The sequence below is a fragment of the Mya arenaria genome, chromosome 4 (assembly GCF_026914265.1).
Source record: "Mya arenaria isolate MELC-2E11 chromosome 4, ASM2691426v1".
Taxonomy (NCBI): Eukaryota; Metazoa; Mollusca; class Bivalvia; order Myida; family Myidae; genus Mya; species Mya arenaria.
The window spans coordinates 63,753,744-63,769,513 of NC_069125.1; the positions used below are offsets into that span (position 1 = coordinate 63,753,744).

Below are 15,770 nucleotides of genomic sequence, written 5' to 3' on the forward strand. Positions count from 1 at the left end.
CATAATATAAATTATTCTGATTTTTTGCATTTCAAAAGAATGCTTTTTTTTCTGAGTTTGATACTGGACTAAGATTTGAGACTGTTTGTAAAGCTACTGACAAACAAAGTTCAGAAATACGTCTATGGAGTATGGTTTGTCTAAAACACGGTCTTACAAAGGAATAGCATTTATTAAACATTCAATATCATAACAAAACAGTTGACAAAGCTATTATTTATAATAGGTAATACATCTAGACAATCAATGGCTACTAAGGTGTGATACGAGATGAAGGACAGAAGTGTGGACGTAATGTATCGGTTCTAAAGTCACAACCGCTCTAACGGCTACTCTTTTAAGTATGTGAGGAAATGAATCCCTGAGATATGGAATACGAGGTAGATTTTTGTAAAAATGAATTCAAAGTCGAATCTCTGTACGACGTAGACGAGATATGTTATATTTTTGTACAATTCACGAGGACAAGGTGCGGATATGATTCAGAAGTGCACAGCCCGTCGGTTGACGTCTGCAGATTCCAGCAGCGGATCTTGCACGCAATTTTCGGGGTGCGACGCTACCTCTCCCCCCATGATTTTCTGTTTGGCTTGTGACAGACAGTGTTCGCTGACATCATGCGTTAGTGTGTCCAGGTCGGTCGTGGATAACTGGCCAGACAAGCAGGCCAAGAACGGTCGTTGTTTTGTATCTGAAAAAGCGATTCACCAACTGGTCTGTTACATAAACTTTATACGCCACAATAATAAGAAAGCAGGTTTTTCATTTGTGAAATCAGGAAAATGTGCACAATTAAGTTTTGTACATCTAAATACAAGCAGTGACCTTCAACCTGTCCTTACCAACCCCAAATCATATCTACAACTGCACATAATTCGTACATTCATTGAGCCAAACATACGTTTCATGTTAACATCCTTTCTGCTAAGCTTCATTACTCAGATGATGAGATAAACTGTATCTATCTTCATGATCAATGACATTGACCTTGAATATGCTATATACCAATTTACATTGCTATAATCAAATGCAAACTGAAGTTTTTAAGCATAAAACATTTTTGTTTAGTATAAGTAACTGCTTCTTTAATTTTTCTGACCCCAAAAGCAACCACAAGATATGTCTTCACATAGGTTTCGGCACAACATGTTGTAATTCTTCACACAAGCTTCGCACAGCTGTAAGCTTTATTTCTATAAGCTATTCCTAGCGGAAACCATTTTCCAATCTTTGTAACAGCGACCTTCATGTACCTTGACGGTCACCAGATTCACAATATACGTCTTCACATTAGCTTGCTTACATCAAATTTCATCCATTTACATACACTCTCTCTTATAATATCGAGTCCAATGTTATTTAGCGACACTATTATACTATCTTTGGTAACAGCGACATTGACCTTCTTCCCACCTACTTCAAAAACAGTCCGTGCCACCTCTTCACATAAGTCAAGCCAAGTTTGCATACATCAAAGACATACAACTTCATATAATATATTAGCTTTTCCTAAATAAAGTTATTGCGAAAAACTTTTTTCTATATTTAGTACCAGCGACCTTGACCCCACTGACCCCCAAATCAATCCCATAATGTATCTGCGACCAAACTTACAGCACAACAAATTTCAACAATAAAGTTATGCCTATGTGAAGTTATTGATTGAAAACCATTTTCTATTTAGTAACAGCGTCCTTGGCCCCGATGACCCTCAAATCAATACCAAATTATGTCTTCACAGGCCTAAAAATATACTTCTGGGTCAATAAAGATCGTAAGGCCTCTAGGCGTAACCTCGTCTTTGGCGTAAGCTGCGTCTAAATAAAAATATCGTATGGACATTTATCGCATAGATTTTCAATCGAAACAACTTGAGCATCTACGGCAAGTTTCGAGATTGTATTTGATACTGACCAAAGTGTTCTATGTGATAGATTCTGACCGTTACTTTATGGTTGAACCCGAGCACCCTTAAGCAGCGAAACGGGGTCATGGTCCGAGTTACCAGACCCTACCTACGAAATAGGCTCCGACCTTACCGTATTTATATTCCTTCAGTTTAAAAAAAAGGAATTCTGTGTGCTTTAATATGTTGTTTTAAGTGTTCTACGGAATATTTCTTAAACGCCATTCCACAATGATGACAATATCGATATTACATAAAGCCTAATAAAAATAAAAATACTTTAAAAGGAATATATTACAATATTAATTATTGCTATCATAAGTTAGTTAAAGCGGAAATCATTTTTAACAGCGACCTCGACCACACAAGCTCGCTCCCCTACTCAAAGATACGTTTTCACATTAACTACCTATACACACAAGTGTCATCATTATCTTTATACAAACTAAAATTATTGAGCGGAAGCCAGCAGTTTGGCGACCACCCATGCAACTGCCCACCCGCCATTCCAGCTTGCCGTTCACCAACTGGACCATCCGTTTGTTCAACCAAAGTCGTACTCTTATCTTATAACCAGATATTTTCCTTCCAAAAACTTAGTCAAAAACTACATGTATATCAATAAGGCACGCCTGATGCGTAACCATGATATGCACAAACATATTTTAAGCTTTCTCAACGTATTTATACATGCATGTGCGTAAAGTATTTTGCCCGAGTGAACGTTTCACATCAAAACGACTAATACAATAACTGCTTATACATAAAGTAATTAACTATATCTGGACCTTATTCCACAGCTAATCCACTATGAATGTAAACCTCCATAAGGCACGTATGTTAATCTCTCGCTAATCTTAATCGAACAATTGACTATATAAGCTATATCCATGGTGCATATTGCATAACTTAACTGAAGGAATACAAATGCAATGCAATACAACAAACAACCATCACTATGGTATTAAGACTATAACGACCGTAGTCGTATTTGCTGACTAACCGTTCCTTCGATCCTCCGCCATTTTAAGATGATCTATGGACACTCCAGCAAGCTCGCATTTGTCTTTCAGTACTTCCACCAGTACCTGGGGGGTAAAACCAGAATCAAAGCCTAGTGCAACCCTTTCGGACTCTTACACATTTACCGGCAGTATACGCTGTCGAGTTGAAAAGTGGAGTGAAAGATAACACAATCGGTGCTGAGATAATCAAGATATATGACACACACATGGTGAATAATAACGCTTTGTAAACGCATGATATGTCGGCATCACTTGAAAGGAATTAAGGAAAAGTGCAAACATATATATATATATATATATATGAAATATACATTTAGGACTGCATTATGTCTCTGAAATATGACTATGAAGTTAATGTTCGATTTAAATTGAATTACCCTTTAGGAACTACCACCTATGAAAATCAATACAAATTACAGACATGAAAACAGCTAAGCTTTTATAATGCGTTGAAAGCAGTATTGAAATGTTCAAGATTGATCGTGTATTATATACACACGTGATAAAAAGTTGTGCATTGTTGAATTTTTATGAGTACGTATTGCGCCGATGTCAGCATCGTTTATTGCCCACACCGCCACTACCTACCCGGAGGTCTCTCCCAGAGGTCTCCAGGTGGCGTATACGGTCGCGCTGAAACTGGGACTTCCGGTACATGAGCTTCATCATAAAGTGGTAGTTGTCCTTCACTGCGATAACCAGACCTGTAGAGTATTTGAGGCATGAGGAATCGTGCCGTGAATAAACGATTTTACATGTACATCCGTATTATATTCCTATACTTCTGGAGCGTTTGCTGGAAAATCATTTAAAATGTTTGTGTAGTAACTGTTTGGATCCAGATTACACTGTTGACAAATCGACGATATTTAGAGCTGCAATAATTCTTGTTCTGTTACATGTGAACACTAATCATTATTGAGGACGCTGCATGATCACCCTACAAGATACAATAATGTTCCGGATGAGGTTTAAAATTTTAACTCACTATCACAGATTGGTACTCACGGTAGAAGAGTGGTATTCACCAATCAAGGTACTCACTGTTAAGGGTTGGTACTCACTGCTGAAGTTTGGTACTCACTTTTCAATTCATTGTTGAAGGATGTAAATCACCGTTTAAGGTTGGTGATCAATGATGAAGGTACTTATTGCCGACGGTTTGATTCTTACCGTTGAAGGTGGTATTAGCTATTGAAGGTAATAACTATTGAAAGAGCTCCCTGTATATAGTACTCAATGTTGAAGGCTTAAGTATTCCCTGTTAAAGGTTGGTATAATCACTGTTGAAGTTTTGTATTTTTCATGACACACGTTGTAACTGACTGTCAAGAGTTGGTAGTTATTGCTGAACTCACTTATAAAGATCGGTACTAATTGTTGAAGGGTCGTACTGACTGTTGAAGGTTTATACTCATGGTTGAAGATACTTACTGTTAAAGATATGTACTCAATGTTAAAGGTTGATATTTACTGTTGAAGTGTGGTACTTTCTCTTGAAGGTAATCATGATTGAATGTTGATACTCACCGTTTAAAGATGGTATTTACTGTTGAAGGTTGGTACTCACTGTTGAAGGTTGGTACTCACTGTTGAAGGTTGGTACTCACTGTTGAAGCTCACTGTTGAAGGTTTGTTGAAGGTTGGTACTCACTGTTGAAGGTTTGTTGAAGGTTGGTATTCACTATTGAAGGTAGGTACTCACTGTTGAAGGTTGGTACTCATTGTTGTAGGTTGGTACTCACTGTTGTAGGTTGGTACTCACTGTTGTAGGTTGGTACTCACTGTTGAAGGTTGGTACTCACCGTTTAAAGATGGTACTCACTGCTGAAGGAAGGTACTCACTGTTGAAGGTTGGTACTCACTGTTTAAGGTTGGTACTCACCGTTGAAGGTTGGTACTCACTGTCAAATATTGGTTCTCACTCTTGAGGGTAAGATCTCACTATTGAAGGTACTCATGTTGAAGGTACTCATGTTTAAAGTTGGTACTCACTGTTTAAGGTTGGTACTCACTATTGAGGACCCTAATAACCCTCCAAGGGACCATGATTGTCAGAATGAGTATGAAGGACTCCACGGGGTAGTTGGTTAGGCCCTTGATGTAGCACACGTCCAGTGTGAAGGACGCCACGACAACTATACCGTCAAACACCTCCATCTTATGTTTCACAAACGACAAACCATAGCAGAACACCTTCAGTACGGTCTGTAATGCGAAAATATGAGAAAACATAAAGCTCTGTTGTAGGAACGCGGACATGCTATGGATGATAGTGCAAGACATTTAGCAAATACTGTAGTAGTGCGCACAATATTTGGTTCTCACTTTTTCCTGTCTCTGCTGTGGACAAATATGGACTTAAGCTACTTTCGAGAACTTGTTTACTTACATAGATGACGAGGGTAGCGAGTATGGCGATGCTGGTCTTGTGGAGGGCGTGCGACACAATTTCCTCCGCGCTGAGGGTCACATCCTCAAGAAACTCAGGGTCGTCCGCGTCATAAAAGAATACCGGCCCGGCCCCGCTATCCAGACCCACGACTAAACTGTTGTTACCACCAACCTGATGAACAAACCAATGATCAGAAAAGAAACGATTTATATATCTTATTTTTTCAACATAGTCTTATTTTTCGTATTGGACAAAAACTACAGTTAATTTAATAAATAAAAAATAACTATACAGAAGCTCAGTGTTCCCTAGAATGATATTATTTTAGACTCATGTTTTACAGGAAAATTTGACCAACCGAATAGAAAGCCTCCGGGACAGATTTGCTTCCCTCCATTGCGCCTTTGTCGGTCGTGTTCCACATCAGATGGGCGCGCAGTACGCGGTTGTAAAACTCGTGGGTATCGTGCAGCAACAGTCCAAAAAACTGGGCCGGGTAGCGCTCCTGCAACTTCCGATTAAACGTCTTCATCGTATGCTCAGCCGTCACTATCATATCTGCAGATTCAGGTCATCGCAATGTTATCAAAGAGGTCGTCATTGTTCTCCAGTGCATGCTTTTTTTTAATTTCAACTGTTTAACCAAAATCTTACTTAGACGCTCTAAGCATAGACGTTCTGTAGCTGCACTATATATAATATATAACTGCATACTTGCTTGTTCTAAGCGATACATGACAAGAGCATTGCACCTTTCACGAAGTAGACGTCTAGCATGAGCTCTGAGAGGACGAGGATACAGTCGACACAGTTCAGTATGACAACAGCTAGCAGAACACCCTGGCTGTGCAAGAGGTCCGTGCCACGGGAACGAATCCTGTGGGTGTTGGAATGCCACTAGCAAAAGGTTCTTACTTAATCGCATTGGGCAGAGCATGCTGCCATCAAACGTTTTTTGTTATTGTTAGACTATAATGCATAGAAAGCATGCTTTTAGGAACATAGCTTACCTTTGTAACTTTGACGGCTGCTTGACCTCCTCCGACCACAGCTCGTGGGCAAGCTGAGTCTCACACACTGACAGCGCGCGACTCAGACGCGGCAACATTACTTCCGGTGGTAGATCCTCCGCCATTTCCTTTTAGCGGTATAGTAGCTGTGTATATTAAGACATCTGTCAAAATATGACCAAGAAACGTTCCTTAATTATATGATAATAACTTCACTTATCTAACATACCACAGTAACTCTAGTGAAGAGGGGTACTAGCTCATAACATGTGATAATATCAGACTTTCAGTATTTCTAAACGTCACTATTACCAACGTTCGTTCAATACAAGTTTAATTTTGAAAGCGCATTTACTTCATTCCGCTAGTAATTTTGGTGTTTAAGTAATCCTAGCGTCACCATACACGCGAAACAAACCAAATACACAGCAAAATACAAGGCGTCAGTATCAAACCCAAATACAACACAGGTCCTCGTTCCAGGCTTATCTTTGTATCCACACTGTACCACAACGCCCCATGTACAGACACTGTGATACGGCCACTGACCAAGGCTACCTTAAACAGGTAGGACCTCTTTCGCTATTAAGTGCAAGTTGAACTGTCCTGTACATCATGTATAAGCGAAGTGGCAACTCTTGTCATTATGCTTTTAAAAAGGACTTCCAACCTTTCAACTGTGACAGCAGCGTTCATGATGCATGTATGGTAATATATGTACAGCGTTCATGATGTATGTATGGTCATATATGTACATGTAAAAGACAGCCGGACAAATGACAATCATATCCACTTCTACTTATAGTTTTACAACACAACATAACAGTAAATCTAGCTGACTGACACATACTTCCATCTACGTCACCATTTATCATGTTTACAATGAAGAACAAGCTGTTGAAAGAATTTGAACATTTTATTACAATTAAAATTGCAAATAAAGGGGAACAACTCTGGTACACAACACATTTATCGTTTGAACCTTAAGATAACTTTTTAAATAACAGTTTTAAAAACGAAAAATTAAGCAACAATCTGCAAAATTCACATGTCCGTTTTTAAAGCAAAAAGCCTTACGGGAAATTGCACAAATTTATAAAAGAAAGTTCCAAGACCATCTTTGGCACAAGAAGTAAATTATATAACTTATATCAAAACACTTAAATTCAACTAGTACAGCTCCTGTAACCAGTTTTTGCACCCATTTGCGTCAGTGAATAGCGGACTTGACAATGTATGATAATACACATATGTATTAAAACTCTGATTAGAACTGAAATTCAAGTCTGATAACAGACCTTACGATATAGATGTCTCTGTCTTAAGGTCATGTACAAAATAAGTAAACGTATTATTTACTTCAGATGAAAGTTTTTAATGAACACAATATTGTATAAAAGGTCATTTTTTGTAATTAATTTAATTGCGTTGTATCTAATTAATAAATTATTTTAATATCACATTTGGCAGACTTTACTCCAATTAGATGTTGTAGTGAAAGAGAGCTAGTTCAATCAACATTAATTGAAAAATAACATTTCTGGAATCATAACATATTCTGAACAGGAAATTTCTAAAAAAAGGTTAATTAAAAACATATTTTACATTATACTTTAAGCTGATATTACCAGAACTATTAGCACTTAACAGTGAACTATACAATAACACATGTGTATTTGCACTAAAATATTGCGTTATATAACACTGATGAACACTTTACAAATCACCCACCTTACTGGGCAGACTGGAGGTTATCTAGGAAACCTCCAGTACATCAACACAAGTCACATACTCCAGGCTAATGTTGAAGCAAAAACACATGGATGTATGCAAGATGATAAACATATATAAACGGATATAAACAAATGAGTATACACGGATGTTCAACTTTGTTATTACAAGTTACAACATCAGGACTGAGAATTAAACAAGTTTTCAATGTGGATTATTTACATTTATGACTATTTCTTTGAATAAACTGTGAATTTGAATTATGTCTATGGTATAAAGATAATTAATCATTACTTCCTTTAATGATGCCAAAGAAGACTAGATAATACATGTATCTATTACATTTAACATTATTTATTTATTGTGTTGAAGGTTCTGCACAACAATATTGACAATACATGTAACATTAATAGAATTCTAATGGCAAGAAACCATTAACAGCTTGATTCAAGCTTGATTCAAGCAAGAAATTATCAACAGAATGCTTAAAGCAAGAAACCAAGAAATCATACATCGCTGTTGAGAAGTACTTCTCAAGTAACTTAAAGCAAAGTAATAACACATAAATCATTTGAACAATAATAACAGTAAGCAATGATAAGCAGAGTCAACATTAACAAATAACAAGCCAGATCCACTGTACACACATCGACCTTAGTCATCATCTAGGTCCGAAATAAGGACATGATACTGGGCATCCCCTCCTCCATTCATCCTGACATGACGACTGCGGGCATTGGATTTACTAAAGTGCACCAAATCCATCTCCAGATCTTCTTCATTATCCCGATCATCATTCTCAGACAGGGGGAGGAATCCATTCCTATTACCAACTGTAACAAAATGAGACATTTTACGCCCCAAACAGCTTATCATTATAAATAGCACTATTAATGACAGAGTTAAAGCTAGGGATCCCCGCATCAACACCATGAAACCGAGGTTCTCGTATAAATATCCAGTCAAACTCGGGATGAACATCTGGCCCGCTGCTGATCCAATCACAAACACCGCTGTTGACTTCCCAGAAAGATGGATAAACCTCTCTGCCCAGGAAATGCCCGCTGGAAATACAGAGGACATTCCTAGTCCTAATATCAAAGTCCCCAACCAAATTGCCTTGTCATGATATTCTAAGGCAAATGATAATACCAGACTTCCAATTGTCATGAATACTAAATCTATGATTAACATCACATTTGCTCTGCAACACCTCGCTAAGAATATGGAGAACCCACGTCCTGTAGCTAAGGCTCCCCAGAATATTGCAGCCACAGTCACACCTTGTTCTTTGGGCCAGTTATTATAATCCACTGTAAATGTTGTGATCAAGGCACCAAATGTCACCTCCAGTCCAATGTATAGGAAGAAAAATATTCCAAACAATATCATCAAAATTGCTTTGTAGCAGAATTTTACGCCTTTCGGTCGGTCATAGTCATCAAAATCTTGGTTCACTGAGAGTCTGTGCCTTTTGCAATACATTACCAACAACAGAATTGCACTAACAACAAGAAGAAGCCCAATGATCAAATAGGCAATCCGGATTTTACTTTTTCTCGATAGATTTTTCACTCTATGGATGAAGGTGTCCACACTTGTCATTGGCTTTGTGGAATTTCCAGGAGTAGGGACAGTGCTACTCACTGTTACTTTAGTATTGCTTTCAACACTTGGTGGGGATGGCTTAATTGTGAAAGATGGGCGGTTTGTTAGTTTTGTAACTTTAGGCTTCTCTATTTTGGGAGAGTTTGTTGTTTTCTGAGTACTTGACTGTGTAGCAGTTGTCAGGTGAGTTGACACTTTCGTGGTAGTTGATTTAGTTGTTGAAGTAGTAGGTTTGGTTGTTGTTGTTGACTGTGTTGTAGTGCTTGTAATAGCTGTTGTGGAAGTGGCTGTGACTGTCGTAGGTTTCAAGGTTGAACTTGAGGTCTTAGGCACCAACAGAGGCACTGGTTTGGAAGCTACAGGACCAGGTGTAGTATTTGCTTGAATATAAGCCCTACTGACATTAGTGGGGGATCCAACTGGTGTTGTTATGGTTACTTTCTCTACAATGGTACCATTGATAGTTGATGAAGAGTTGAAAGGTTCATCATCTAAATCTGTACTGATTGTGCCATTTTCAAGGTTTGTCAAATTGACCTTTCCAATTAAAATTCCTTCATGTGCACTACCAGGTTTTTCATTTTCTTCAACTGGAACAGCTTGGTTCTCAGCATTTTTAAGGTGATCATCAACAGTGTTTTTGCTCAAGCCATCTGCTGTTTCAGGTTTTCTACCGTTGTCTGTGGATGCCAATGGTTTCATTACCTTTTGAATGGGTTGTGAAATTGACACAGATGTTAAAATCTTAGGTGTTGTTGTGCTGCCATTTCCACCTGCCACACTTGTGTCTGATGTCTGCTGATTGGTTTCAGTAGTGTTGCTGTTTGCTGGTTTATCAGAGCTGTTTATAAACTCAGTCAAGGTTAAGTGATTTACAGCATTATTTGAAGAAATAATTGTGTGAGTGTCTGTTGATGTTGGATTTGGATTAGGTGCAGGTTCATCTCTTACAAACCTTTTTGACCCACTCCCCTTCCATTTCCAGAAACCACTCTGACTTTTGTCCTGATTATTTGCATTTCCTTGTCTTTTAAGTCTTATGCTAACTTTATCATTAATTACATAGTTGTTATAACTTTGTTCTATATATCCGTCCAATTTGAAACCATAATCTCCTCTTTCCCTCAAGTACCTTGACTTTTTTGTCGCTGAATGTGTATCCCCTTCATGAATGGATTTCCTGTTTTGCCAATTTTCAACATCCAGCAGACCCTTGATCCTGTTTGTCCTGTTAAGGAGCAAGGGTAATTGATGATGCAGGTCCGTTGATACTGGGATGTTTCCCTGCACTACACCTGCAGAGTAGTTTGTAAGCCCTACAGGGTCCGGGGACAGGAACGGTCTAGCTAGAAGTGGTGCTATAAAGGCACCTATACCAAAGGCAAAGTGCAGGGTTTGCATATAGGGTCCATTCTGTCTGCCCCATAGCTGGATACAGAACACATTCCCTCCTAAAAGAGAATGTCAGATATCTTACAACTTCCAAGTTAAGTCATAGCTTCTTAATTACATTATATTTGTAAGTGACAAATTCCTTTTAAACCATTATATTAATCACCTCAGTAATTAACAAGAGCTGTCACAGTATGTGACGAATGCCCCCGAATGTGACATTGACCTACGAACAAGGTCAGTACATGAAAAGTTTATCTTGCCTTTACGTGTCAAATACATATGGCAAGTTATTTTAAATTGCCTCTGAACATAAAAAAATACCACCCATACTTGACAACCTACACTGTTATGTCCTTATATTCAGAATTCCCTTGTGAATTAACACTTAGTGTATCTTTCACCTTAGAGGTAGGGACATGGGTCTTGCACACGACACATTGTCTTCGTATGCAGAACACATGTAGCAAGTGTTTTTAAAATCTGTCCATACAAGGGAAAGTAACAGCCCTGACACGACAACCTATACTCTATGTCTTTATATGCAGCACTCCATTATGAATAAACACTAAGTGTGACCTTGACCTTTGAGGTAGGGACACGGGTCTTGCACGCGACACGTCGTCTTGGTATGTGGAACACATGTAGAAAGTTTTTTTAAAATCTGTCCATACAAGGGAAAGTAACAGCCCTGACACGACAACCTATACTCTATGTCCTTATATGCAGCACTCCAATGTGAATAAACACTAAGTGTGACCTTGACCTTTGAGGTAGGGACACGGGTCTTGCACGCGACATGTCGTCTTGGTATGTGGAACACATGTGGCAAGTTTTTTTAAAATCTGTCCATACAAGGGAAAGTTACAGCCCGGACACGACAACCTATACTCTATGTCCTTATATGCAGCACTCCATTGTGAATAAACACTATGTGTGACCTTGACCTTTGAGGCAGGGACACGGGTCTTGCACACGACACGTCGTCTTGGTATGTGGAACACATGTGGCAAGTAATTTTAAAATCTGTCCATACAAGAGAAAGTTACAGCCCGGACACGACAACCTATACTCTATGTCCTTATATGCAGCACTCTGTTGTGAATAAACACTAAGTGTGACCTTGACCTTTGAGGTAGGGACACGGGTCTTGCAGGCGACACGTCGTCTTGGTATGTGGAACACATGTGGCAAGTTGTTTTAAAATCTGTCCATACAAGGGAAAGTTACAGCCCGGACACGACAACCTATACTCTATGTCAGTAAATGCAGCACTCCATTGTAAATAAACTCTAAGTGTGACCTTGACCTTTGAGGTAGGGACACGGGTTTTGCACGCGACACGTCGTCTTGGTATGTGGAACACATTTGGCAAGTTATTTTAAAATCTGTCCATACAAGGGAAAGTTACAGCCCGGACACGACAACCTATACTCTATGTCAGTATATGCAGCACTCCATTGTAAATAAACACTAAGTGTGACCTTGACCTTTGAGGTAGGGACACGGGTCTTGCACGCGACACGTCGTCTTGGTATGTGGAACACATGTGGCAAGTTATTTTAAAATCTGTCCATACAAGGGAAAGTTACAGCCCGGACACGACAACCTGTACTCTATGTCCTCATATGCAGCACTCCATTGTGAATAAACACTAAGTGTGACCTTGACCTTTGAGGTAGGGACAAGGGTCTTGAACGCGACACATCGTCTTGGTATGTGGTACACATGTGGCAAGTTATTTTAAAATCTGTCCATACAAGAGAAAGTTACAGCCCGGACACGACAACCTGTACTCTATGTCCTTATATGCAGCACTCCATTGTGAATAAACACTAAGTGTGACCTTGACCTTTGAGGTAGGGACACGAGTCTTGCACGCCACACGTCGTCTTGGTATGTGGAACACATGTGGCAAGTTATTTTAAAATCTGTCCATACAAGGGAAAGTTAAAGAGCCGGACGGACGGACGGACGGACGGTGCGATTTTAATATGCCCACCTTCGGGGGCATAAAAAAATCTAGAGCAAATCGAAAATAACATTGGATTTCAGGAAATACTTTACTGCATCATACCAGTATCTAGAGTGCCCATAGTCACTCCTTGCAGTGCAAACATGACAGACATCACAAGCAGTGTGAGAGACCAGGGGATGACAGCCGTGGCCACGGAAGCCAGCAGAAGGGCGCAGAACAGGAGCAGCTGGCGATTGAAGCAGTCAAGGAGCGCTCCCCCCAACAGCGCCCCCAGCAGGTAGCCGATGGAGCGGGAAACAAAAACAACCATCATTACAGACGTGGAGGCTGTTACCTGGTCACCAAGGTCAAGCAACGTTGGGCCTGGTATTGCCACACATAGACCCTGAAACAAAAATAATACTGGTAATCAGGAATTTTGCATTTGTCTTCAACATGCAGTGGTTGGTGAAATATGGACTTGATGGAAACAATAGATAATAATTCCCACATCTTCAACTTTATACATTACAATTACATGTTACAAGATTTACTGGTACTGCAATAGTCTTCTCGTAACTATGATGTTTCAAAAAAGGTTTAAATATAAGCAAGCAAATGCTTTAGCTCAAACTCTTTACGGAAATATGTCAAAAAAATGGAAATGAGAGAATATGAGAGTTAGGTAAAGCACTAATTTAACAGTTACTTAGCTACAATAGGCATTCTAAATAAATAAATATATACCAAGGCAAAAAATGCTGTTGCCAGTATTAGTGTGTTCGAGAGCTTGTTACACCAGTGTAGCCTGCTTTGTGGTCGGACGTCGCCATCCTCTAATAGAAGGCCAGAGTCGTCCCGAATCAACACCTCCTCCTCTGCTAGACCCATCGTGATTTTTTTCAACTTTATAAAAGTGAATTTAGTCCCATATCTACAAAAAAGGTCAGTTTGTTATATTCTATCTGTAAGCAAGTTATATATCAATCTTCCTTCCATTAATGTCAAACCTTACACAGGAACATACGCATTTGCTGAAGACACAGCAATTTTGAAGATACAGAGTGAGATATAAGGAGACTTGAGTGCGATAGAAGTTTCAACATTTTTTAAGAAGAAAAAAACAACAGATTGAACGAAAGATGTGGAAATTGATAATGCACCAAAGTTAGTGTTTTCTGAACTACATGACTACCCTATAACCCTTATATAAATGAATCTCTGGGTTTTTTAATAGTGTAAATTAAGCACTAATCAATACACATACAGCCATATTTTTAAGCTTTAATTAGTTCTGAGTACTCCAAATTCCCCCATACTACACTGTCATGGTGAAGGTCAGGCAAGTAAGATTAGGGTTTTAGCCAGGTTTTAAAAAGAACAGGGTGTGACAGAAAACGGACAGGGTGCCTAAAGACAAAAGGACACATTGTATTGGGCAATGAAAAAATAAAGCATTATGATTTTCATAGAAAATGTTAGAAATTGTCTTATCTGAAGTAATATTAGGTTTCAACTAACAAATATGTAGTTTTAATCAAAACAAAAGAAATATTTTAATATCTTAAGCATTTAATTCTTTTAAGGCAGGACGGTGCACATTAGAAGGGTGCTTCCAAAAAATGACAGGGTGCAGCATCCTCCCATAACTCTGTAGCTAAAACCCTAGTAAGATACAAGCTACAGTAATGATCGTTCACTGATACTTGTTTATTATTTTGACATTTTTTATGTATCCCTGCAGTCTCGAGTCTGCCATAGTGTTGAAATCGTCAAAGGTTTTGTTGACGGGCATTAAGGTGAACTAGTAAGATACCTGACCTGACCCCTTTTTAATGTCATTGGTATGACAAGATAAAGGATTGAACCAGCTGTGAACACCAATTCCAGTGGACACTCTACCACTAATCTTTTAGGGGCAGTAATCCGACATATAGGTTGTTTAAAGTATTAAAATATTTACAATCTTCCAGTCCTTTGTGTAGATAAAACTTGACGTTCCTATTGAATAACACACAAAGAGTTATGACATCATTCTTTACTTCAATATTGCGCTCCAATTGGATTAGCGCGATTGCATTAAACCAACAATATATGCATTACAAATATCAGGTATTCTTTATACAAACATATGTTGTCGGTTGCATTAATGTAAGAACTAATACTAAATAACAAAAGATACTATTAATTTTAATTGTAAAGTTTACTTATCTTAATTGTAAATAAAAGTATTGATCACATTTTTCATGCGTTTATGCTGCATGGTATTAGTGCAAATGACCAAAAGCCCTACCGCGCTTCAATGAATATGCTTGGGTGCCCTACTATGTGCAAACAGCATAATTGCAAGAACAAATGTGATCAATCCTTAAATGTACTTTTAGAAACTGATCCATTTAATGCCAGGCTACCACTTACAAAGAAAAGTTCAGGTAAGTTAATTAAGCTACCATTAAGTTAAAAATTATCTTGAACGAAAGTGATTGTGTACGAAACAAGAAAACATGCACTTAATCACGTATATGTCAATAAATCTTAAGAATTTAATACAAGTTAACTTATACAAACCAGTCCTTTACTAAACATGTAACTGCCAATAAAGACTAACAAATACTTTATATTCTAAGGATGTTCTTGTCAAAATATAATTTTTCCTGTGAGAAGTGTTTTTTATTCTTTCGGCATCTGCCGCCTACTTCAACAATAATTAGTTAATATTTTCTGATAATCATTTGAGTTTTGGCAG

General features: G+C 38.4%; 2 protein-coding genes across 4 annotated transcripts; both read right to left on the bottom strand.

The window, feature by feature from the left end:
• Positions 1 to 206: 206 nt before the first annotated feature.
• LOC128229812 (uncharacterized) lies at positions 207 to 6,834 on the bottom strand. Its single transcript, XM_052941631.1, has 8 exons — positions 6,337 to 6,834; positions 6,079 to 6,203; positions 5,685 to 5,884; positions 5,324 to 5,497; positions 4,947 to 5,139; positions 3,520 to 3,635; positions 2,910 to 2,994; positions 207 to 691 (listed from the first exon to the last, which is right to left on the bottom strand). The coding sequence occupies exons 1-8, from the start codon at positions 6,459 to 6,461 to the stop codon at positions 483 to 485; spliced, it is 1,227 nt and encodes a 408-aa protein (XP_052797591.1). The 5' UTR covers positions 6,462 to 6,834; the 3' UTR covers positions 207 to 482.
• Positions 6,835 to 7,237: 403 nt separating this feature from the next.
• Positions 7,238 to 15,715, bottom strand: LOC128231830 (uncharacterized). 3 transcript variants are annotated; one of them, XM_052945046.1, is made up of 4 exons: positions 15,593 to 15,715; positions 13,772 to 13,958; positions 13,145 to 13,430; positions 7,238 to 11,126 (listed from the first exon to the last, which is right to left on the bottom strand). In XM_052945046.1, exons 2-4 carry the CDS (start codon positions 13,913 to 13,915, stop codon positions 8,722 to 8,724), a joined length of 2,835 nt encoding a protein of 944 aa, XP_052801006.1. In that variant the 5' UTR covers positions 13,916 to 13,958; positions 15,593 to 15,715; the 3' UTR covers positions 7,238 to 8,721. The 3 variants fall into 3 exon arrangements, with proteins under 3 accessions (XP_052801006.1, XP_052801007.1, XP_052801008.1); XM_052945047.1 differs by having other exon boundaries at positions 15,633 to 15,704; XM_052945048.1 differs by having other exon boundaries at positions 15,639 to 15,689.
• Between the last annotated feature and the right edge of the window lie 55 nt (positions 15,716 to 15,770).